Source organism: Ornithodoros turicata, chromosome 1 (assembly GCF_037126465.1).
Source record: "Ornithodoros turicata isolate Travis chromosome 1, ASM3712646v1, whole genome shotgun sequence".
Taxonomy (NCBI): Eukaryota; Metazoa; Arthropoda; class Arachnida; order Ixodida; family Argasidae; genus Ornithodoros; species Ornithodoros turicata.
This window is the reverse complement of record NC_088201.1, coordinates 138,626,038-138,651,971: the sequence shown is the minus strand read 5'-3', so window position 1 is coordinate 138,651,971 and position 25,934 is coordinate 138,626,038. Positions and strand designations below refer to the sequence as shown.

The 25,934-nt window shown below is 44.1% G+C and overlaps 1 protein-coding gene and 1 long non-coding RNA gene across 2 annotated transcripts in view; one reads left to right on the top strand and one right to left on the bottom strand.

Moving 5' to 3' along the window:
- LOC135378645 (glutathione peroxidase-like) overlaps positions 1-15,597 on the top strand; it is a 41,437-nt gene extending 25,840 nt beyond the window's left edge. The window contains exons 2-3 of the mRNA XM_064611730.1: positions 7,967-8,107; positions 12,596-15,597. Of these exons, the coding sequence (XP_064467800.1) occupies positions 7,967-8,107; positions 12,596-12,799 (345 nt within the window). The 3' untranslated portion in view covers positions 12,800-15,597. The remainder of the gene's footprint in view (positions 1-7,966; positions 8,108-12,595) is intronic.
- Positions 15,598-24,407: 8,810 nt separating this feature from the next.
- On the bottom strand, positions 24,408-25,364 carry LOC135369808 (uncharacterized). Its single transcript, XR_010415128.1, has 3 exons — positions 25,194-25,364; positions 24,734-24,844; positions 24,408-24,610 (listed from the first exon to the last, which is right to left on the bottom strand). It is a non-coding gene; the product is annotated as an uncharacterized LOC135369808 (long non-coding RNA).
- Positions 25,365-25,934: the final 570 nt, after the last annotated feature.

Sequence of the window (25,934 nt, the reverse complement as noted above, 5' to 3'; positions counted from 1 at the left end):
CGCTATCAAATATCAAATTCGCTACAACGAAATGCGATACAACGAAATCCGAACAACAGCGAAACAACTGACAGGTCCCTGCAGGTTCCCAAAGTCTTGAATTAAGGTTGTAACCAGCAATCATAGCTCACTATTTTTTTTGCACCTTTGTTCTTTTTTTTAAGTTACTACAGTCAATGTGAAGTTCTTGTACAGTAATGGTTGTGGCTTCATTGGATGGAATGTCGCCTACAAGTGCCACAAGCAAGGCATAGTGTGCTACATCTTAACTAGGGCCTGACTTTTTCGGGTTATATTTTTTGCCAAATTCGGGATGTAAATATCAAGTGATATTTTCAGTTTAAAATTCGGGCGTATTCGGGCTGTGTTTGTTGTGATTTCACACAACGTGAGCGAAAATCGGGATAATTCAGGCTTATCTGGATTATATTCTCATGACTATCGAGCAGCTCTCAAGAGGATCTGTTAGGATTTCTCCTGCTTCGTCATTTTTGCTATTTTATTTCAAAATTTTTAATGATTTCCGTTACATACGACACAGAAGCAAGCTTATAGAGTTGGCGTTTCGAGTAGATTCGAGTTAAACCAGAACTATCGTTTGGGAATAAACAGTGGGTGTATTTGGGTTTAACCCAAAAAAGTTAAACCCTACCTATGGAGAACACACTATTCATTGGAAAATAGAGTATAAGCTGCTGCCCACCTCGTGTATACTTTGAATCTTCCACACTTGACATTGGCCTCTGTCTCGACAGAAAATGTCGAGGTTGGGGTGGCTGCTGATCCAATCGCTGGGACATTGTATCAACAGCTGCGAAAAGTGTTTTGCATTTGCAAGTACTGCTTGGGCAATGAAGTACAAACACTCACTTTGTGTTCCTCCAAGGCACCCCACTGAATAATTCCTGGAGCTCGAACATCCGGAAGGTTGAACGCCCGCTGGAGCAGATGTTTCTGCATCTTTGCGCACAAAAAGTGTTAAAGGTTGGAATGCATAGCGAACAAGAACATTTGCTGGAAGATTGCACAGCAAACAGTGCGGGACTTTGGACAACTTATTTGTTGTTCATGCAAATGTGACAAATTCTAAATTGCAGGTAATTTAACCTCATGAATTGAAGTCTAGAAACCCTGTGATTGGAAAGTGATCATCAACTTTTCTTCACAAAAGATCAGAAAGTACTTCTCCAGTCTACCCATGTCTCCCATAAAGTGCTGCTTGTGATATACTTGTCTGAAATCTGGGTTTCGCAGTTCCACACCATAAGCCACGCTCTCGTGTATCCACGCACCCCCACTTTCGAGCCAGGAAATGTGAACGAACGTAAATAAATTAAGAAAAATAGACAAGATAGGTCCCCAAACCGCACTTGCATAAGCTCATGCGCATGACACTGGCTCACGAAGCTGATTCTCTCACGCCGCACCGCCCGATCACTTTTTCATATAGGCTTCACGTGCAGTGCATTCATGTTCCAGGGCGCATCGGTTGCCCATGGTTCTGGTGGTATCTACGTGGAAACATTTAAATGCGTAACCTGCGGGATGTAGGGGAGTACGGTAGTACAGTCACGGTACAAACAGTACAATAGTTAGAACGCCAGGAAGCCAGTAGAGCACGTGAAACATCCGGGTTGCACTGCCAGGCTGAAAGAGTATGTCAACAATGACGACATACCAACCCTTCACAACTATACACAACCCTCAACATTGCAGAAGAGTGCTGACCTCAACAACGGCGTACCAACCGCGGCGTACCTTGGGAGCCCGTTTGTTCCCGTGGCACCTTCCTTCTCTCTTTTTCTCTCCGGGCTTGATTCTGCCGAGAAGGGGTGAGAGAAGGAAGAGCCGTGGAACAAACGGGCCCTCTAGGACACACCATGTCGCGCTGGCTTTAGGATTTATGCATATAGTCTACTAGAAATTGCATAATCGTATGGCAGTTTTGAAATCCCGGGAGGACCATAAACACGGAAACAACGGCGACGGGCCGCAAAGTTGTAGAGCACTGTACATGGGAATGGGAACTTTTTTGTTTAACAGCACAAAAATTCAAATATGTGTTCCAGTGTGGCGAGAGATGCAGTAATTTCATAAACAGATGCCACTGTTCACAATTAGTACATTCAAAGTTGCTATGGCAGACAGAGGCTTCACAATACACAAAACAAGGGAGATAAGCACAGAAGCGGTGCATTGGTTATTAAGCTGGCAAAAGCACATTTATCATAGTTTGTACCTAAATGCTTACTTTGTAAAGCGATATACTCCGTGTGATTTGTAACTGGGTTTCTGTTAACTTCAAAAGAACATTTATCATGGTATGTTGTAAAAAAAGTATGTTGCCTGATGAACCTAGACCCATGCAATCATGAGTATCATGGCTTCATGATAAGGTTCACAGAACCCCTCGTTCAGAACTACTGGTGTAGAGCTGTCATATTATAAAATGAATTAATAAAAAATAACATTTGCGGCCAGCACAGACACACTATCAACCGAATGATGGTTAGTATAACATAGTTGGTTAACACTTACCCAATGGCCTACTTCGCCTTTGAATGGAGACACTGGGATCCCATGAGCTGCTGAGAGTAGAGCCTGCCAGCCTATCTGATGCGGGAGATGAAGAGCCTGAAAGAATAATACAATTTTGTAACTTTTAAAGTTCATAGTGCTAGGACTTGAGTACACTAGTATAGTACAAATAGGGATTAGAAACAAGCATCGGAGCATAAATAGTCCCTGAAGTTTTGGGGGCTTTTTTTTTTTTCCAAATTGGGGGTAAAAACCTGGTCAATAACTTGATGTCAAGAATTCATGCAAATTTGAGCGTAAAAATTACCACCAGACTGAATTCGGGGATAAATTGGGCTTGATTATAGGATAAACTATCATTGTACCATTTATCCGATGTCATGAGTATCAGAAGTAGAGGTCTACTGCGTATTTCGCGAAAAATTAGTCTGTCACTGCCGTGAGGTGCCAAGCTTAGGTGCATTTTGGTAGAAATTGGGTTTCACATTAAATAGGTGCACCTGGATTTGGGGTGCAAATTCGAAAAAAAAAATCAGGTTTAACCCCAAAATTTCAGGGTCTGTGCATAAATCAAATGGGTGTTTTCCCTTTATATGCTTCAACACTGGGAATTTTAAGCATGCTCAGAATAAGGCTTGGACAGGGCAAGGCACTCATGGTTTTAGTTTCACTAAGTTAACTTCGTTACAGTGCGGCAGAACGAAAACTGAAGAGGACTGACTGGCCAGAGCTGAAAGCTCTGGCTATTCACAGGATGATTCCTGTGTGAAGCATGAAATTTTTATTGGGCCCTTTAGTTAGTTGTGGCACCCACAGGCACCTATTTTGTCGCATATAAGGCCAACCTACATAATCCCCACGCCAACAATAATAATATCCCACCTACATACCACTCTGTGACAGGCCAAGAGGATAAGTAGCACTTGATGGCCTCGTTTCCAAAGCTTCAGCTGCTCTGCGACGTGGTCCTTCCTTGTTACTTCTCTGTGATGTCGTGTCGTTCTTCTCAGGTCCCCTGCACCAGAAAATTAAATTTTTAATAGTCAGGCATCTCAGAAGAAGGAATTTCCACCAAACTTGACGCACACACTTCATGATTTGAAATTACTGCTTACTGTATAGATACATCACCACAGCAATTATATTGGTGGTCTCAAGCTCCCAATTTGTAGTCAGAGGAACGATTTAAAAAAAGCAAAAAAAAAAGAGCAGAAAGCACAGCAACACAGCAAGGCAGAAGACCAATTTACTGAGTGCAGTTGCTGAAGCATAGCATGTATATGACATTGCACAGGAGACTGTGCACAATACCTTTAACACAAGCAACACAAGATAGATACTTGAAACATGTCACAACACATGTGAAGGCTTTTGCCACCGACTTGTAGCTTGCATGGTTGTCGGCGGTTAATTAAGCTAGTATTGCTAACTGAACTTGAAAAATTTTAAATGGAACGTAACATTTTTGCACATTAACTTAAGCACATGCCTAATGAAGGCTATATCAGTAAAAAGAGAAGAACATTGAGCAAACATACATTTTGTGGCCGCGCCTTGGCGGGTGGTGAATATGTTCTGAAAACAGTATCCGTATAATAACAAATGCAACTCTATAAAATGCGGGGTCATGCTCGCAATTTGAACACAACAACAACAGTACAGTGTTGCCAACAATAAGTATCACAGTTGCGGTGAATTAACGAACACCTGACATGCAGAAAATCTCCTAGCACATGTATACCTCTGTCGGGTATCACCAAAGAGGTGTCGGCAACCGGGGAGTTGGGGCATGCGCAACGCTCTCAACGTCTGACATATCTGACACCTGGCGTGATGATTCGACATCCGAATCACTGCTAATTCTCCTCCTCCTTCGCTTTCGTTTTCCCCTGCCAAGCTCGATCTCGCTGGCCAGGTCTGACGTGTCTTCAGCACGGGGCAGCATTTTTCTGGCATCCTCATACGTTCCTACAAGAAGCTGTTTAACTAAATAGAGTAAGTTGGATACGTCGGAAAAATGTTATGTGTGTGATTCCAAATAGAGGAAGCTAACGTTGCCACTGAAAAAGGAACTTACTGAACCATCCAACAGCCACACACGGAAACCACTTCCAACCGGGCCCTGGCATTGTTCCTGAGATGACGAGCTCCCGTATTCGGCAAGCATCTTGCACTGGTGGTCGAGCACACATACCGTCATTCTCCCAATTTCTGTGTGCAATGTCGACAGTGTCATCACCAAATTTCATAATCCCTGTCTGCTGCAAAAATGATTGCAAATAGACGAAATTACTTGGAGATATAATGTAGGAAACAGCAGCGGTAGTTGTAGCATCGGAAGAAATTAATGCACACACAAGTTCTCCTCAAGCACAGTGAACCAAAGGGAAAACTGCCCAGCCATTGCGATGTGGCAGTCGTAAGCACTTCTTCACTACGGACGTTAACGGCCCGCAAGACAAGCTTGAACGATGAGTGGCTAAGTATATGCCCAACATAGAAGAGCTGCACGGCTGCGAGTACAAATTTCTTGTCTTCAGAAATTTCCTCCCGATTATGCAGGGCTCATGACTATGTGTGCAAAAGGCAATGTTGTACAGTACGACTATGCTGCCATCTTCCATGATACAAGTGCTGTCCCTTTTGTTCTTCCTCAAAGTAAACTTGTCAGGGATAGTTATCTTCTTATACTGTGGGCCAGTGGACCCAGCAGGAAGTGGTCCATTGTTGTGCTGCAGTGAAAAGGAGGGCTCAGTGGAAGGGACATGAAGCGGCAAAGGGATTGCTCTCTTCTCGGCCATTCGATTGCGCAGCTGTTCGAGGGGCATTCCTGGTTTTCGCTGAGACTTCTTCAATTTCCTCATGTGATTTTCAAAAGAAATGCGCTCCATGAATCCAGTGGCCCGTGGGTGCGTACGTCTTCTGCCAGGTGTATTAGTGCATGGATGTTGTGTGACACCAGGTGGGTACCATACGAGAGTGAGTACGTGGCCACAAAATGTCGCAGTAGTTTCTCCGCATAGTCTATGTAGAGCGTGCAGTGGAGTGGACTGGCCAGGATAGTGATTGCACAATGCAGCACCATGAAATTAGAGTACATGTCCGGGTGAATTCTTCCGTGTAGCGCAACTGGGCCCACGTACAGCACAAACAGTCTGAATTCTGTTGCTTTCCACCTTTCAATGCCTAGAACGCTGCGGGTTTTCGACTGAAGTCACTGGTGATGTAGGGAGAAAGCTTGACCAGTTCAATTGTGATCTCCCCTTTTGTGTTTACTCCTACCCTGTACTTCCCAACACCTTTAAACCACAGAAGAAGCAATTTGTGGACGACGCCAACACATAGAACATGCATGTACTCAATGGGTACCTGCTTCATGAGGTCTATTGGAAGGCGCTCCAGGACTGTTTCACCTGTGTGGTGCTCACTTTGATCATGGCTACGAAAGCTGAGATCAGTGCGCAGAGGAGCAGTCAGCTCAGGGAAAGACATCCTTCGAGTGTTGTACTCTCCACGGGTCACACATTTCGTGCAGCTGAAATAGCCACAATGGCCTTTTATGTTCAAGATGTACGACTTTGCTGGTGCATCACAAATTTTAGCACCCACTGCAAGTGCAATTTGCTTGTGTTTGATGGTGACTCCGCTCTGCAGTGCATCCTCCAGTTCCTCTACAAAGGGCTCCAGGAAGGTATTCGCTGACAGAGCCTTGGCCTGACCGTAATACACACCTGCAGGGAATGGCTAAGTGCTTCTGTAGTTAGCCACTTTACACAATATCGGCCAAAAGTGACTTCTAGTGCTCTTGGTGATGGGTAGGCCGTCCACGTTGATATTAATGGTGATGACATCAGGCAATTCTGCAACAGGGTCAAGCACGTGACGAAGGCCATTAACAAGTCCAAAATGGCAGTATTTTCCCTCGCACATGTAAGTAATGCCCTGAGGTGCCCTTGGCGTTTGCAAGAGGGTTCCAGCACAGCCGGGAAGAGCGGCAAGGCATGAGTGACCACGTAAAATTGACAGCAGTTTGGTTGTACTGTCATGGCTATTCCCTTAATTGATTGCCCATACTCTCAGTTTGTCTGCAACAGCCTGTACTTCATCGGTATCTTCAAACTGCGGCGCACCGGCAGCTTCGATGCTTGCCTCTGTGGTATTGCGGAAGCTTTCGTCATTTGTTGGTGCGCCTGAGGCAGAAACATGGCCAGTATCACTCAATCTTTCGTTCGGCACTCCACCCCAGTCATGGCTGTTTGCATGTTCAACGAACTCGTGAAGGGTGTCATTATTTTCTTCGGCACTTTCAACCGCACTTCGCCCTTCATGTGCGTCCTGACCGTTGGAAGACGTACAGTGGAAAATTTCATCACCGTTGATACGCTGGACATCTTCATCACCAAATGTGGTCAGCGTATCAACAACACCCCGATTTAACCGATAGTAAAATGTTGATTTCTTACGCTTCGGCATCTTGCATGCGTTCACAACGGATCATGGACAACCGGTAACTGACACAAACTATTACACACTTACAAACGCGTCACTAGTATGCAATAACGCCGCTGATAACTCAAAGTAGATTATAGAAACGTGCATACCTTCTGTGTCCATCCTACGCCGACGAACTTTGGCCAGACACACAAAAAATTCACTTCAAACTAAATAACACTATGACGAACGCCACTTTCCCGCCGAAGACGCACAGACGCACAAACGATGATGGCGATGATGATGATGACAGGTGGCCAGATGACAAGCAGTCAGCCGGCTTCCACGCCGAATCTAGCAGGACTAAGGAACACATACACACTTTGTGCGTGTTTCACGCGTGGGTGGGGTTTGCTCACTTTTTTTTTCTCCTCAGTGCCCTTTCCATATGAAAAGGTACCTGAACGTGCGGCGAATCCTTTGACAGAAGCGCGGTCTTTTGAACTTTGAAAACCTGAAGCAAGCTTAAAAAGTGTAATTTGGTCTCGTTTGGCCGTGACTTTCGCGAAAGTATAGGGATCTATTTTTCGCTCACATATCGAAGGTCCCCATACGATTTTCCACGGACATCCGCGACGGACCTGTCACGGATGTTGAGATGTGCGCATCCGTGGCACGTACAATGAATATTCGATTTTGTACATGGACATATGGACCAAAAACGTACATTCATCGGACATTGCGTGTATTTGGGGGAGTGACCGGCGGCTTAGAGCGTGCTATGCGCTGAAGCTCTTCTTTCAGGGTGCAACAGGAAATACATATTATTCGTTGTATTATTTTGGATGAGTACTATTCAACGCGCGTTTCCGAATCAAATACCGCGCTAATGTTTTCTCACAACATGCTCGTGCATCACAAACGTAATATGTTGTCCAATTCAGTGGGATGTTGTGAAAATATCGTCCGAGCCCTCACTTTTCTTGTACTTGTGCAGCAAGAGCCTGGCAGTCCCAGTGAAATCTTGAATGGCATCCGGTATGTTCGTCCCGGAAAGAACTTCATTCCCAAATTTCCATTACTGGAGAAAGTGGAGGTGAATGGAGAGACGCAGCACCCGCTCTTTGCTTATCTCAAGGTGAGGACAAGAACCTACGTTATTTGAAAGTATTATGGCGAACAAAAGCAGAGGGTAGCACGTAGACATCTGCATGTCTGTCAGCAAATACCATCTTAATCGTAGACATAACAACATTTTCTTAGCAGGTTTAACACTTTCGAGTAGCTCAAAAGACTGTGCGTATCTGAAAAGGTCATGTCCGTTGTCTCTGTATAGTGACCCCAAAGCATGTCAAATCACTTAGAAGGGCTCTAAAGTGATTGGTGTTTGTGGGCCTCATAGGCTACTGGAAGCAGGTATATTCCGTACACAATGTCAATTATTTCGAATATACTCGCAATGCAACGTACGACGAATAACAAGTGCGCACTATTTTGCGATGCGCGCTGATTGTGACATGTGTGTAATGAGTCTGTGATATGAGGAGTTTCACGTGAAAATGACGAATGGATACATCATAGTGACGCAATGTCCCTGTTACTTCGAGAGTGCGTTCACACGTACGCCACGATAGCTGCACCCACGGTTCCACCTACAAGCAACCTTACGATAGTCGGAGAATGTGGGTTCGAATCCAGCTGATGGAGTCTTTTTTTAACTGCTGTTTATGAAACCTTAGCCGATTGATTGCGCCAAGAGATCGCCATTGTCCTCAATAAATGGTTATTGGTATGTTTGTGTGGAATTAGTAAAAAATATTAATATATTTCTCAGTAGACCCTGCAGGATTTGAACTCATGAACCCATGAACGAAACCACATCACGCCATCGGAGTCACGTGGCAACGCTCCCCACTGATTGGGAGGTGTACGAACAGCTTCTCGAGGTTTCACTCGGGGAACGATGCCGAGCAACTCGTATTATTTATTGTCGTGTCGCGCCGCTTTGATTGGACAAAGAAATGCGGGAATGGGCAGTTCCCGCAATATCCTTGCTTTTTATAATGGGACGCGCTGGGGGTGACGTCTCCTTTGCGTTTTGCCCTGATTCGGAGGAAGGAAAGAGGAACCTTCAAAATGGCACCTTTATTCAGGATTTAATTAAAATCAGGGCAGCGAATGAATCTCGTTCCTTTTACAGTATTCTCATGGCGGAATCTTTCATATCGGGAAGAGGTATATTTACACTTCAGTGTTCCTTTAACTTCGTTAGTGAACCCTGCTAGACGTGCATTACAGTTCTATACGTGTACGTATATCACCTGTTTTCAGTGTTGTACGTATCGCCGTTACAAGTAACGTCATTACAGTAATCGAGACTTTTTCGGTATCGGAGTGCGTATCGCGATACTTTTTTAAATCTGTATCAGAAAAATATTTCCATTACAAATTTATGGTAACGCGATCTCTGTGTCGTTACCGATACCGATACATTTTAATGTCCCACCCTTTTTTCACCGACCATATTTCTCACTCTTATTCATCGCCAATGGTCCGCCTAGCCCTCGAGAAGAAACCTGTGCACACGCCTACGTGCTCCGTAGCCAAATTATAGAATAGCACCAAACACATGTTCTCTGTTTTTCTTTGAAACGACAAAATAACCATGCTGTGTTCAACAAAAGAGTTCATGTCAACGAACAGAGGTCAAGTCTTTGACAATGAGCTCTGGATTCCACTGCTAAGCTGCCGTGTCGCACTCAGTCACGCTCACATATACTGTGGCATTGTAAACTTCGGATAGGATTCCATGGCCATTGGACTCCACGGTATGTGTGGGCCTGACACTAACGTAATTGTCACACTGGTCTCTGTCAGCTGCCGGGAGACCACGGCCTAAAAGGATGGCAGAAGACGACTTCGAGAACCAGCTATTGATAAAAGTCAAGCATAACGTGTCCCAGGTACATATGAAACATGCTGTTTTTTACAGGCAAACTTTTGACGTGAAGCGATATTTCTATGTGCATCATCTTCGTATTTCAAACAAAAGTACTGCGCAAAGTATCGCGTTACATTTTTTTAGTAGCGGCAGCCGTACGCGGTTATTTTAAAAAAGAAGTATCGATATCGGTATTTCGATACTTTTTACTCAAGTAACGAGTATCGGTATCGCGATACCATATTTAGGTAACGGGTACAACACTGTCTGTTTTTCTGTCACTTGTACCGATAAAAAGCATGTGTGTAAAAACAATTAGCGCACACAATAAATGAATGCTTAAAGCATACCATGATGTTATGATGTGAATGTAAAGTGTATGTCTTTGGGTGTGAAATAAATTTCTGCGATATGTGACGCAAAACACCGACCTTATTGGGTGCGTTATGGTAGCACATATTACGCTCCAGGGGCAGTGACATAACCAGACCCCACCAGAGTGCACTGCTCAATGCTCTGTGTAACCTCCAGAAAGTAGTGCCGTACCGAGCAGCTGATCCAAAGTTAACGACGTGCATCGACAAGCCCTCCAAATCAGTCGCATTGCGGTACACCGCACGAAACTCTGCGGAAATACGTAACTATATGTACACTTCGGTCGTCTTCACTCTTCCACTTCGTTTTCGAGGTACATTCCCACCGTTTTACTAGCGTTATACATTCTGGGTCGTTTAGTGGATGGAGTCATGACTCGTTTGATATCGGCGAACATAGTTAAGGGAAGTTCGCTCTCTTACGTAGTATAACTCAATATGTGAGGCAGGAAGATTTTACTAAAAACACTGCTGCGAGATCTTACGCTCGAAATCTACGGATTTCCAGAGTTGTACGTATTTTCTCCTGAGAGCCGGCAGCGGACGTGAACCAAAGAGATGGAGCAAGCAGAAGAATCTCCTCAGTGGCACGCGTCACGTTTTGCCAGTACCATCACGTGTGATCGTCCATTCCAAAATGTCATCCCCGCGTATTCTGTGCAGTGGGACCCCAAGAATCCTGCAGGAGGAGCAACCAAAGCCTTGCACCCAAGGAATACCCCCGTGTCTGTCGTCACACTCGCGTCGTGAGTACGTGACTCTGCGCGGGAGTTTCCAATCGTGCGAATTTCCAATGTTCCTAGGGCCAGTAATAAATTATGCTGCTCAAGTCGGCCAGAGCTCAAGCACGGATTCGCAAATTAGGTAATGCACTACACGTGGGGAAACCCATTCTGCATTGATGCTTACAGAGCTACACCTGAAACGGGCCCACTGACCTCCAAACATGCCTTGCTGCAGAACTAATATTTTATCACATGGTAGTCTCCTATCTAGAATCGTACGTACAGTGCTGGACAAAAGTTTACGGAACGCGCCAGCGGCGTATGTTCTCTGGGCAGAGACACCCTAGTGGCGAGCGGAAGCGGGCGAGTCCACCCGTTCAGAGGGATGTCAGCTGCATTACGCTGAGGCGTAAAAAAAGAAAAAAGCTCGGCACTGCAGCCCGTTGTCACCTCAATTCATCTTAGCGCCCTGTTATCTCTCCGATAGCGGAGGGACTTCCACTCGCGCTCGGTGCAGCATAACGAAAACGAAGACATTTTGGCGTTCGTTACACTCAAAAGCAAAGTTACCACTACTACCACGGTGGGTCGCCACAAGCGCACTCTTTCATCCCTCTGAACGCGTGGACTCGCCCGCTTCCGCTCGCCGCTAGGGTGTCTCTGCCCAGAGAAAATACGCCGCTCGCGCGTTCCGTAAACTTTTGTCCAGCACTGTACCTGCCTTACTGCAGCGCAGACTTGTACAAAATACTGCGCAAAAGTATTTAGAATAAGATACTAAATACTCGACGTAAAAAGTATTTAAAATAGATTACAAAATAGTCAAAACTGAAAGTAATTTGAGTAGAGTACTAAATACTCTAAGAAGTATTTAAGATACTCTTTAAAGCACTTTAGTATTAGCTGTAAGTGAAACGCGTATTCTGAACGTGGACAAATGAAAGGAATAAACTTCATCAGCCATGCTGAAGCATATCTTTCATTTGCAACGTCTTGGTGTCAATGTTTGGTGAACTTTGATGAACTCAAGTAAACTTTGTTGATATGTTCTGAACCAATTCGTAATCCGTCCTGTATGTCCGTTCGGGTCTTTCAACCTGTGGCACGTGTTTATTGGTTTGGTGACCAAGGAAATAAATGCTGGGATTTTCTTGTACCTAATCCCCTGGCGATACACCTGGCAATATGAATAGGAACGGTTTTCTGACGAAGTTGGCTATTGACAAGCAAGGTGGGACCAGCATATTGTACAAGAGGATATGACAGATTCGCGAATTCCCGAAAAAAGAAAGAAGAAAAGGGGGTTAAATTCCAGTGAGCTGAAAATCTCGGCACGGCGGGAAGCGTGCTGGATATGGCTTGTCGAGGAAGGAAAGTATTTTGAGTACTGAGTAGCAAATACCGAAAAAAGTATTTTAAATACATTAAAAATACTTGTCACAAAAAGTATTGAGTAAAGTACCAAAATACCGGAAAAAGTATTTAAAATACTGTATTTTGAGTACGTACTCAAGATACGTACAAGTCTGCTGCAGCGTCCGCGCCCCCACTCCTTTCTCACCTTTAATCCTTTTTTTCCTCCGCAGAACCAATGCCCTTCGCCACAACAAAGTTTCGCCAAGAAAGAGAGGCTGTTCTACGACCCTCAACACTGTAATGACATCCGCTGGAACTTCGAGAAGTTTCTTCTCGACGCCCAGGGAAAGCCAGTGAAGCGATATCACCCACGATGCGTTCCAGTCGATATTACTGAAGACATTGAGCAGCTTCTTGCACTTTGCGGGCGTTAAACATACTATTGCACTGTTTCTTAACAACGGCTATGCAAAATACCGCGACCAATTGCTATCGCCAGTGAGATACGCCATTACACGGGGGGTGTTCCAATACTTGTATCTTTCAGAAGGCGTCTGACTGCACCCGAAGTACACTTTTCGAACAGACTTGCACACAACTAGCGCCACGCCCACCACGTCTCTGACAACGCAGGAACTTCATACCGAGCTTTATTAAAAGTTGTGATTTGGCCGCTAGCGCTGATATATCAATATGCGTGAAGTAAAGCGCAAAGTGCACTCTAAATCTTTTCACACCTTTAAAGGTGTAATAACGTGCATGGCGCACGCCTTTTTAGGTGTTATTTTGGGTAACATCATAATGGAGCATGATTTCGCACAAATTTTCTTTACTCGAGTGTTGTCTGTCCTCCAAAAATGCAATCTTGCAACATCTCAACATTGTTTAACAGTATTGTAGACACTTGCGCGTGCTCGATTATCGGTAGCTATGTATATATGCATTAGCACGTACTGACAATATCCAAGACATAATGAAAGCAAGATTTGCACTGACATTTGATCTTTAGTAATGCTTTCCTAATTTTGTAAAATATCTTCCTGGAGATGCAATGTTACGCAACCAAGTTGAACGTGCATAGCGCACACCTTTAAAAGTGTGAAAAAGTTTACAGTGTGGAGCAAAACGTGATATTTTTTGTTCGACACAGCCTGTATCCGTTCCCTTTAAACTTTACTCATAGGTGACTCTGCGTGACCGGCTTATTGTAAGCGAGGAATATTCGGATTGGTGTATGAATTGATGATAAAAAAAAAATATATATATATATATATGTATATATCGGCTGCCAGGAGTCTAAATACCCGCCAAAAACGCGCGATTTTCTGTGGTCGTTTTTCTTGTCATATGTGCAGCAACGTTTCGGAAGCTTGTAATATCAATATAGGCCCACATTTATTTATTTATTCATTCACAGAGAAAAAAAAACGGAAAATAAAGATTTCATATTCAATTACAAATTTACGTTTAAGGTCGCCCCACCTTACCATAATTATACCTGCACGTGATAATTTCCAGGACTACCGTCAACTAGTCTGCATGGCTAGCCGGCACCTGTGTAGACTAAGCCAAAGGCGTCTTAATTAATAGCAGTCGAGGTACAGTGAACTAGGAGAGGGCTGTGCAGCGAACAGAGGGGCTGCAGCTTGGGACGACTGTCAGAGCAAGTGGCGGCGTTGCTGCAATCGCTATCTGTAGTTGCGGGCATGCTTTGCAAAGTATGTCGTCTGCGTCTCTACTTGTTTGCGAATATAGCTTTTTGTTCTCTTCTGTTCTGTTGGGAAGAAGTAACTGTAGTTCCAATTGCAATAATAATTGCAATTGGAATAATAATATTGCAATACAATATATAATATTGGAATGTATAATGCAATACTATTGGAATACAATTGCAATAATAATTGCAATTGTCTTCTTGCTCTGCATCCCCTCCTTACTAACTGCGGCGTCACCATGGTCGTCGATTGCAGCGACACAATTGGCTGTCGACGCCGCGATAGTCACGCGGACAGCGCGGTCGTTCCACTGTCCTCTTTTAATTCACTGTATTCCAGTGTATTGTGTATGGGAACGTAACATAACACGGCTGCACGTCCTATTAGACCACCAAGAAGCTGTCTAACCATCGCATTGGAACACACCCACTGACGACTCGCAGTCTCTAGCTTGTATTGACTAGGAAGACGGCTTCCAGCACTCGAAAAGGAGAACTTCAGCACGTATCGCGCTCAAGCCAAACACTGCGAATCACGATATCGTTACCACTCCTGGCTGAAAGAGTGGGGTAACCGTTTTGTAGCAATTAGCATCAATGGAAAGTTTTACAACGAGGCGCAAGCCTTCCATTTTCAACAAGTCAGGAGGGAGAACAATATAATCGGGAGTGATGGTTGTTCCCAAGCGTGTTATGCAATGAAGTTCTGTTTATAGAGGGCGACCCTAATCTGAACAGAGCTATGATTTTCACACTGCAGCCGCATAAACAATTAATGATTTGGATGGCATAGTTCACAACGTGGTGGCCCTTATCAATCACAAACCGGAATCCTGAAAGTACGGCCTTCATCAAGCAATCTTGTGAGACATTCCTACGTCTAATTTTATTACGAACTTTTACAAAACGAACACAGTGTGGTGCTTCACCTTGCGTGGCATTCGTATAATAGCTGTGCCAGATGGACGCTTTCATTTTGCATAGCCCCCTTTTGCACTCTTATATAGTTTTGTTCGGTTATTGCGCCACGTGGTACGCTGAAGAGAGCAGGCTACAGAGAGCAACCTGCACGTCTTCGCTCGTTGCAGCGCCCGCGTCACTTGACTGGTTATTGACACATTATGAAGAACTGTTGCGAAAGCCTAGGCTGCAGCAGTCCTGATGTGAGTTGCAACGCACTCTTTTACCGTGTCTGTCCTCTTGTGCATTCGGGACGACACAACCGAACTGGTGCGTGTGCTTCCGAGTTAATGGCCAGTCACGATGACGACGCGTTAGCGTGGGCAGATACTGCGGTTGTCCAATGTACCGTTCTTCTTGGCTTATGTACTCCGTTTAACAAATAAACACCGCAGTCTTGAGATCTTCCTTAAGTTTTGAAACGACAGTGATCTTTCGGTCGCCGGGCCAGTTAAAAACAACGAACCGAGCCAGAGGGCGATACAGTTAATATTACCGGTTCTTTGCTGACTTTGACATCTTATTTGTGTTCAACAATAAATTCACCACACAGCCACAGCAATGCGTTTTTAGTCAATGAGTATGAATTAGTCTTCTGCCTGTTCATGCGGAGCCTGGGCTGTTGTTCTTCAAATTATGTGTTTGGAAAGCCAAGCGGTGAAAGCATAAGAGATTACCTTGTTTATCTGTTTTTGGTTTATTTATGGCACAAGGTTAACTGTTACCCAAAGTGGGGGAGGGATGAACCGCCAAAACCAAAAGGCCTTGGGTTTCCGAAGCGCCTATACAGATATGTGACCAGAACGGCACCGTCCTGTCGGCATTGGGGTAGTGCGCCACAACCTAGGTGGCGAATTTTCCCATTCATCATCATCAGTGTATTTATGGTTGTTGTTGTGACCAGAACATCGTGCTATGGCTTCGACTGAAGGTGAGAGCGCTCCAGAACAACAATAACTCTATCTTGGCCATGGTGAATGAGGTGCACCAAGAGGACAGGAGATACCCGATTCCATTGTTAAACGTTCTTTGATGAAAATACAAGGTCTTACGAGGACGTTACAACTTTGCAAGCGTGCACACTTTATGTATTTGGAATGTTTATGACATCACTAACTTAAGTAGCATATTGTAGTACAGCACTGTCAACAGGATGGCCCAGCGCTCATTACAACCCAGAAGTATTAGAGTTTCTTGATGGCTGTTCCTCGCGCCAATGGCTTATGAAGGAGAGTCTACTGCTTGGCCACATTGATCCATAGATTCGACAACTATTGATTTTGTTCCAGTGGGGTTTCAAAGATCTGCGTGTGTTCGACGATTTCCTGCCAATCTGGCTGAGCTCAGAAATCAAATTACCATCGCTGTTACAGAAGCCATAACGCTTGTGCTCCGATGAGTATGGAAATAACTTCCGGTTTTTAAGTGCGGAGACAGGTCATCGCCCCTGAATTATCGACCCATTTCATTAACAAGCATACGCTGCAAGATACTCGAACACATTATTTATTCTGCACTCTCACATCATTTGGAATATAACAACTACTCCTTCCCATTTCAACACGGGTTTCGTAAAGGTTTTTCCTGTGAAACACAATTAGCCTCATTTATCTTTGATATCACATCTCAGATGGATAACTCTACGCAGACGGACTCCATCGTTCTTGATTTCCGAAAATCTTTCGACTCTGTGTCTCACGCGGGTCTCATTCATCGCCTGCACCCTTGCACTTCTATCATTCATAAGCTCTCTCTCCTTAATATCTACCATAATGTTCTTCGCTGGATCCAGAGTTACCAATCCTACCAGTCACAGGCTACATGTGTTGCCCATACCCTTTCTCCTTTCATTCCTGTTTCTTCCTGGTTCCCACAGGGTTCAGTTCTTGAACCTCTATTGTTTCTCATCTTTATCAACCATCTTCCAAATCCCTTAACATCCTCTATCAGGCTCTCTGCTGACGACTGTGTCCTTTATCGACATATACGTTCTCCTTCTGACAGGATGGCTCTTCAGCGGGACCTTAACTCAATCTACGACTGGTGTTCTGTCTGGCTGCTACCACTAAACGCTTCCAAATGTTGCTACCTCCCATTTTCTCGGTCCAGGTCGACTATGACCCATCAGTATCACATTGGGCCCTCTCCCGGCCCTTTTTCTACCTCCTTTAAATACTTGGGTCTTACCCTTTCCACTAACCTTTCTTGGTCTGACCACATTCATGGCATTGTCAGTAATCCAAATCGTGCCCTGGGCTTTCTTCGTCGGACTCTACGGCTAGCACCGGCCTCGGTCAGATGTCTTGCATATCAGACTTTGATCCGGCCCAAACTTGAGTATGCTTCCAGCATCTGGGACCCACACCGCGCTAATCATGGCGATCTCCTTGAATCTGTTCAGAATCGTGCTACTAGATTTATTATTTCTAATTACTCGTATCCATCCAGTATCACGTTACTTAAATCGTCTCTTGGTCTGCCTGCATTCTACCAGCGTAGGAAGCTTCCTCGCCTGTGTCTCTTCCATAAACTATATTACGGATAATCGATTAGCCCTTCGTTCATACGTCCAGCCAGTTACATCTCATCTATATTAGACCATTCCTGTAAAATACAGTCTATTACTTGTAACAACTCCTACTTCATGAAATCATTTTCCCCCAAATAATCTCCGACTACAACGACTTGGCTCAGTCACTCGTATCCACCTTCGATCATGCATCATTTCGAGCCACATTAGCTACTTACCTTTATTGTTAATAAGTGCACTATTGTCAATTTGTATTAAGTGTTGGATGCTTCTTTTCCGCCCTCATGTATCGCCCCAGGGGGGCATTTGAGGTACTGAAAATAAATAAATAAACAGACTTCCGCCCTTATGGAAATTTAATTTGCCTCTCTATTGAGATCACTTGACTTTCTTTGGCTTCTTTGGGTTTTCTTACGACTTTGATTTTCTATGGACAATTGGACAATAGACATCCTTTAGCTTTTCTTTTTCTTAAATGCCCATAGAGGTCATACCAAAGAAAGTTTCTTGAGTATGTTTGGACTTCCTTGTTCTGGGGGGGGGGGGACTTTGAAATGACATCAGTACACAGAAAGTCCAAAGAACGACCAAAAGGAGCCTAGAAAAAATAGGAGCAAACAATCTTGGGTAGAAGAGGGCGGAACATTGACTTCCATTCCGGTAGCTTCAAGGCGTAAATATCCCTCCCCCACGAGGTACATCCTTAAAGGGACCGAAAAGTGAAAAATAACCCCCATATTTTTGCCCACTGTCGTGCACAACATCGTTGTTTGATAAGATACAGAAAGCATTACTTCTCAATTCCGTATATTTTTTACGTATAAATATTTTGAAGATTGCCGGAACATGGACGGTGCTGCCAGCGAACGGCGAAAAAGAGCAACTTGGGTTTCAGGTCCAGGGCTCCCAGGGATTGGTCAACCCTTACCACGTGAGAGTTAATTTTGTAGAGAACAAAGCTGACGCACATTATCTTACAGCTAAGCACCATTTTAAAAATGACGCTCACTTCTATAGCTTTTACGTTAATAAAGCGTTCAGCTACTTCGCCGCTACGAGCTACGATCCGCCGCGCCATCTGCGAGGCCGTCTGTGTTATCGCGTTTATTGTTTACGTCGTGGGTGGTCGTGTTGGTCGCGCGAAGAGAAGTGAATGACATGTTCGTGGTTGTTGTGTCAATTATTCGAGAGGCCTAAATATGCCTGGTGTAGTTTTGGTGTGCGGGGATGCAAAAATCATGACGAAAACCCGAGACTGGGGAAAAGGCGAAAAACAGACGACACAACACAAAGTCTCAAAGAGACTTGTGTTTGTGACTTGAGACTTGAGACTTTGTGTTGTGTCGTCTGTTTTTCGTCTTTTTCCCAGTCTCGGGTTTTCGTCATGGATCTTAGCCACCAGCTTGCTTGCTTTTTAACCATTTTATCAGCAAAAATCATGTTCGTTCACCATCGGCGGCGGTCGTTTTCTACCACAAGATTCAAGAGGAGAGTGCGCGAAAACGAATGTGGTTCGAAACACTCGGTTATTAGATGTAGCAGTCGTGTCGTGTGTGCTGAGCTCATTTTGCTGCCGATGACTAAGAAGATGCCGTAGAAGGCGAATTGCGAAGACGTCCGAAGGAAACTGCCGTTCAGTAGACAGTGATTTTGCTTCACCGAGGTGACGAGTTCAACACAACGTCTTAGGTATGTACAGGCATCACACATGTATAAATTATAATATAGCGACGACGTATTCCATTTAACTTATGTTATCCTACTTGTCCCGTACTCAACATCGTCAACATCAACAATTTTTATTTTAGGGGCCTTCCAGTGTTGAAGTGGCGCAAAACTGTTTCGTGTGTGTGTGTGATCCAGGCACTGACATGACAGAAATAGCTGAAAACAGGTATGCAAAGTCCACAGATGGAAACACTAGATTTGTTACGTGTTGCAGACTTTGTGACATTTTTTTTAGTCTTTGGACAGGTGCAGAACATTCGTATGACGTCAACAAGGGGAGAAGAAACTGGTGAGAACTACTAGCTTGTTTGAAGGGTACAAGAATACTTCCTGTTGAGATGTAGTTGTGACTTTATGACTAAGGAACGCTAATTAATTTTCTAGAGATGCATCCTCTACACTTGAATGCCCAGTGAAACAGCAAACGTTCGTTGTCTTTGAAGTCCCACTACTGAAATTGTTGAATGTGTGTCAGAGCTGCAGTGAGCCATGCAAGGTTACCACATCATACTGGTCCGAAATTTGCAGAGTTCCCCTATCTCGGACGCAACTGTCATTTCTCTTTATTGCTCTTCCGATCCTACCTTCTCAGAGATTAATGTGGTTCACAATACACTGCATGGGTACTGCCTTTCTCTATACTCATGCTTTCGGTTTCTTGTTCTGTTGAATAAATCTTCACTTGAGTTTGAGAGCCATCACGCTGTCTACTGTGTTTGCCCCCCATCTATATTGATGTGCTGTAACGGTATAGCACATCGACATGCCAACAGCCTACCAAACAACCTTGCTTAGTCCTACTTTTGGATGGAAACTACACGATGTGGTAACATCTACATATATAAAGTTTTAATCGACGGAGATTTGCTGTTTTTGTACAACCTTCATTGTACATTTCTTTTGTCTCACTTAGCATGCCTGAAGAAATGTTCTGATCTTCATCAAGATGACAGGTCATTGTTCGATCTGCAGCATTATTGTTCCTGTAATCTTTTCACCAGCAGAGAATACAAAAGTGAACAAATGGTAAAATATAACTAGCTTGTTAAATTCAAAAGGGAAAGACGAAACTGTTTATATGTCTTGTTTATTTTGTTGCAGGTTTTACAACTCTATCAAGTACGTCAAAACATCAGAGGGCAGGAAGTCCTACACTGTTTCCTAAATCCCTGGACAATAAAAAAGAAAGATATAGTTTGAGTTGTGACAATATGTTGCTTCTGCTCTTATATTATATTTCAATTAAATGTTACGATGCATTTGTAGTGTACACTGAAGCCAGTTTCAATTTGTCGGGCTGTCAAAAGTACTTTACAAAAGTACATCTCAATTACAGTAACAGAGAACTTATGCAATAAATTATTTAGCCATTTTGGAGTACTATGCACACCAATGGTGCATGGTTAACTTTGAAACCAGATCAAGGGTTGATAATACTTGAAGTCAGCCCTCAAGTCCTTCTTTACAAATGTTAGTTGGTGACGTCTAATGGGTGACGTGATAATGAATGAGTTACAAGTACTACTCCGTTTAGCAAAACAGAGTTAATTAAGTGTTAGATCCCAATCTTGGTTCAATTATTCGTTGACATTTGGAAACGTGGTCACTAAGAAGTATACTAAAAGGTTATGAACACAGTTCAAGTGAATGACACTGATGAAAATTATCTTACTCCTCACATGGGACTCAATTGAGACATGAGTATAACCTACAAATACATCTATGCCCACAGGTTACTTAACCCTCCAGGAACAAACTAGTAATTATAATATGCTGTTCCTGAAGAAATAAGGATTTTCCGTTCAAGTAGCGCGTAAAGACCACACGGCGCTGCCGTGTATGTTGCCATGCTCTTCGGTTTCTCGGATGTATGTAAAAGACACTTGCAGTACTTCACTACACTGCAGGTGTCAAGGCACAGTATTTCGAAATATTCGTTAGTTCTGATGCAATCGTCTGTCTGCTTTTCACACGCATTCTCTACCCCTCGGCAGCAAAAACCGTAGTATCCATCCGTAGTATCCGTCGGTTTGCATTTCAAACATGAACCCCTGCACGACGAAAAAACAGCGCTTGTTTCGGCTTGCACAAGTGCTTCTCCCTGATACATGGAAATTTCACAAAGCAGTTCATGTTCACGGCACGGTGAGCTACTGCTGAGGACGAATGTGACTCCGATTAATCTCTGGACGAGGAATCTTCTGCTGCGAAGAACACACTTTCCAGCACGCTAGCGCACGAATAACAGTTCTGTGTGAGCGACAGTTCTCGAATGCGGAATTCCAGCGCACTCATGTCCAAGAGGCTCGACATTCTCGACGTAGAAAGTGGTCATAAATGCCCACTGCCATTTTCGTTTTCACCGGATAAGCGCCCGGAAGTGCGTGTATTACATGAGTCCTCGACAGATGGCGCGGGGTCATGCAATTGTTGACAGACTGCTCGGTTTCCTACTAGGTCCCTGGACATGCAATTATGGAAAATTCGATTGCAGAAAAACTACAGCGATTTCAGCGGAGTTCTTTGATATTTGAACTTTTGAAGGTTCAAGCTTTTCGCTGAACATAAAGTTTCGATAGGTTTATATTCACTTTTCGGTCCCTTTAACCCCTTCAGAAGCTCCCATTTTATGCATTATATGTATATATCGGCGAAAAAGTATCTCACATTCTCAGTTTTTCCCAATATATTTCACTGGCTTTGCACAGCGCTTTCAGTGGTGAGTCTTTCACCCCGTGGGAGATTATCACATTCCAAGTGATCTTGGCTTCGGCTTCAACTGTAACATCTTTGCGGCACTGGCAGTCATGGAGTATTCGTACACGTAACAATTATTTTTACAATTCTTGCCAATACATTTCCATTTATTATGTATGAATTGCTTCGACGGGACCTGTCCAAATGTTGAGTGCGAAACGTGAAGAGACCACATGACATTTTTCTGTACGCAACACTGTTACCTTCTACTGTCCCCCTCCCATAAACAAGAACTCTTGCACAGTTGTCAACAAACATGTGGCGTTTCAAACATTTCATTAGTTCGTCGAAAAGTTCTCTCAGGCTTTCCTCAGAAGCTTGGTCACTACGGAATACACTAGGAAGCTGCAGGGATAGCAGGTATTTGTCACAGATCGGTGTTCCCACGTGACGTGTTCCGTGAACGAATTTGACAAGCCGAGGCCCCATAATGGCCCCCAGTTCCTCACGCTATCTATCATGTGGAGAAGTAGGTGTGCATTATAAGTCATTTTCTCCCTCCTATACAAAGACTGGTATTCACTGAGGAAGCTGAAAAGCTCATGACGTACAACGTGTAATCTGTGAAGTGTCACTGCCATCACCTGCACAAACTTCATCCAGTTTATGTAATATTTCTTGAGGGGCAGGATGGCCTTTCTAAACCATTCGTGAAAAGAATAGCAAGAAGTTTCTCCGCTCGGAGGCCTTTCAATACTTCCATTGCTTTACGCATCGTGCAAGTCTAGAAATCTCGCAAACAGACTTCAGACTCTGGAGTCTATTTCGGGGATTTTCCCTCCGATCTGATATTGAACCACATGCACGCTCTTGTTCGGACGAAACCCAAACATACAGCGTGGATGTAATCTACCACGAAACCCGAAGCGACACTAAAGAATGAAAGCAAGAACAGCACAGTATGACCTTTGACACCTCCACTACGAATTCCACTCTCCTCCGCCACATCAGCATGTTCCTTGATGCTTTCATCACTTCGCTCCACCATTTGTTGCTTTGAAACAGGATAGACCCGAACATGGCCATTTCGTACTTGAACATCTTCGCCTTCATGCTCACACCAAGGGCGTCCCTCTTTTCCGTTAAACTGCGTCATATTTAACATCATCCACCTTGCTACACTATCTACACTGCAAGGCCTTGCAAAAATCTTTGAGCAACGATGAAAGATGAAAGTCACTGAAAAGGTTAGCCAGCTGTAGGGATCGAACCCACATCTTCTGGATTGCCGGTCCAGGGCTCTACCAATTGAGCTAAGCTAACACGCCTCTCCAGCGACTTTCGGGGTGCGTCATCTGAAGGGACGACAAACCAGCCACTCACTCTCACTCACCCTCCTTTCACTCTTACATTTTTGCTCACTCATACACACATTCATACGACGGAAATCGACGCAAGCGGCACCTGTTGAACAAGAGATAAACTGATGTTCTGAGGCTGGAACAACATAGAGGGGACAGATACAAACAAAGCCTCAAATTGCCTAAGAAATCAACGATGAAAGATGAAAGTCACTGAAAAGGTTAGCCAGCTGTAGGGATCGAACCCACATCTTCTGGATTGCCGGATCGAACTTCTGGATCGAACCCACATCTTCAGATGACGCACCCCGAAAGTCGCTGGAGAGGCGTGTTAGCTTAGCTCAATTGGTAGAGCCCTGGACCGGCAATCCAGAAGATGTGGGTTCGATCCCTACAGCTGGCTAACCTTTTCAGTGACTTTCATCTTTCATCGTTGATTTCTTAGGCAATTTGAGGCTTTGTTTGTATCTGTCCCCTCTATGTTGTTCCAGCCTCAGAACATCAGTTTATCTCTTGATCTTTGAGCATTTCTGTTCACCAGATTTTGAAACCCGCGTGAAGCCATTTGTGGAAAAAGCATTCACCTCCTCCACAAATGGCTTCTGAAATGTGTTCATATTCGGCTTGTGTGTCCAAACCATATATAGTCCAGCAAGAACTTGGTTGTTGCTTATTTCACGGAATGGCAACCCATTCGCCCGAAGCAAAAGTGGCAAAATGCTGGACTGGGAAGATTCAAACACTAGTACACCATCTGTGCTCCATGTGAATGTGATGTCATCACCCTCCAGGTGAATCTTTCTATATGAAGGACTGGCCATAATATCCCCAACAGTGTATGTGGCCCCCTGCATCAGGGTCTCATGTTTCTCCATGAGGTCTCTGATCTGTACATCAAAGCTCAACAAAATGAAATAATACCCTGACGAAAAAAGTTCCTCCCTGTTATTTTCCTTGCCAGAGTAGCAACACTTCAAGCTCGGCAGGAACGAAGACTCATCTGACATGTCCTTGCACAGATATTGAAGACACTTCCAAAAAAGTGAGCTTTAAACAACACTTTAGTAGCAGTGAAGTGCTTGAAGAAGATGTATCTTGTGGATGGGAGGTAGGTACTCTCAGGGAGATGTGCCTCGATTATCTTGAGTAAGCTATCAGTAGCTTCCTTCGAATCGTGGTACCTGAGGATGCGTGCCACAATCAAGAGGAGGCTGGTGCCTTGAGTGAGTCGAGCACCCTCATACGATGGGTTGCTCTGGAAATGGAAATTTGCAACACATCAGATAATGTCCATGTTATTTCGAGCCACATGGAATTTGCATATCTCATGCAAGAAAAGAAAACAAGAAATGAAAACAAAAATAATGAGGTGTCTTACCAGTTGCTGTCTTTTATCTGTAGTACTGGAGCCCGAATCTGGGCTTGAAGATGTGATCGAGATGTCCTCGTCAGATCCGTCGTCAGAGGAAGTGCTTGAGTATCCAGACGCCTATAGAAATGTTTGAGTTTTGATTGTGGTGTTAACTGAAAAATCAATGCTCATTTACAGACAAACTTGATTGGCCAATAAAAGTACATTTATCCCAGTTAAACTCTTGAATCGCAGAAATCCACCAGTCTAAGAAACGAAATCAAACAACTCAGGAGAAAGGACGCAAGGATTAGAACCTGGGCCTTCTGGTTTGCGGTCAGATATGAGATATAAGAGTTCATTGGTTCTTGGGTGTTGGGAGGCTTGCGTGTTCGTATTTGTCCTTAAATGTAGCCTGCCTCGACTGATTCTCGTTGTTTGGCCTGATAAATGTTCAGAGAAAATATTTAAATGCAGCTACGCTTACAAGTCCATGGCAATTGTTCGAACGTTCTTCGAAAACGGACGCAGAGGTACACCATGAGATGGATGGATCCTCAACAGGAGAACTTGAAGAGGGAGATACAACACGATGCACCACATCCTCACAACTTGCTGTTGTCAGCGCCTGGCTTGTTTTGCATCCTTCGTCGTCTTCGGATACTATGCGCACGTCACGACTGACATCGCTTGAAAGCGAGTGCTCCGCGTACTCCTCGAACTGTATTACGTTCTGTTTCCAGTGCCCGATCGTACTTCTATAGGTACATCATTATCTGTGCTTCGTTCTCAAGTACGATATCTCCTTTTAGGCATTTTTGGGAACAATTATCAAAAACTATGATACCCTGCCTTGGATCGCTAGATCGTCATATCTCGATGCGGCACCGACGCCATGTGCTACTGCAGCTACCTTCTACCTTCGACGCCTTTTAGCAGGTGCCACATCACGTTAACTTAATTCTTGCGACTTCCCAGTCTGTACATTCATATATTCGTTGTATATTAACTCACAAACTCCTTCTTGTATTTCACACGCAATTCAGGTGTTGTTTCATATCAACTTTCATGAACGAGAAATTATAATTATTTATCAGCATGCCTGATTATACAGTACCACAGCACCCGAACAGGACACAGGCGAGAAGTGCGTGTTACGGGAAACTGATTTCGTTCGACAACACTGATACTCTACAGGCGTCTACAGGCTATCCCATGTTTTCCAAGC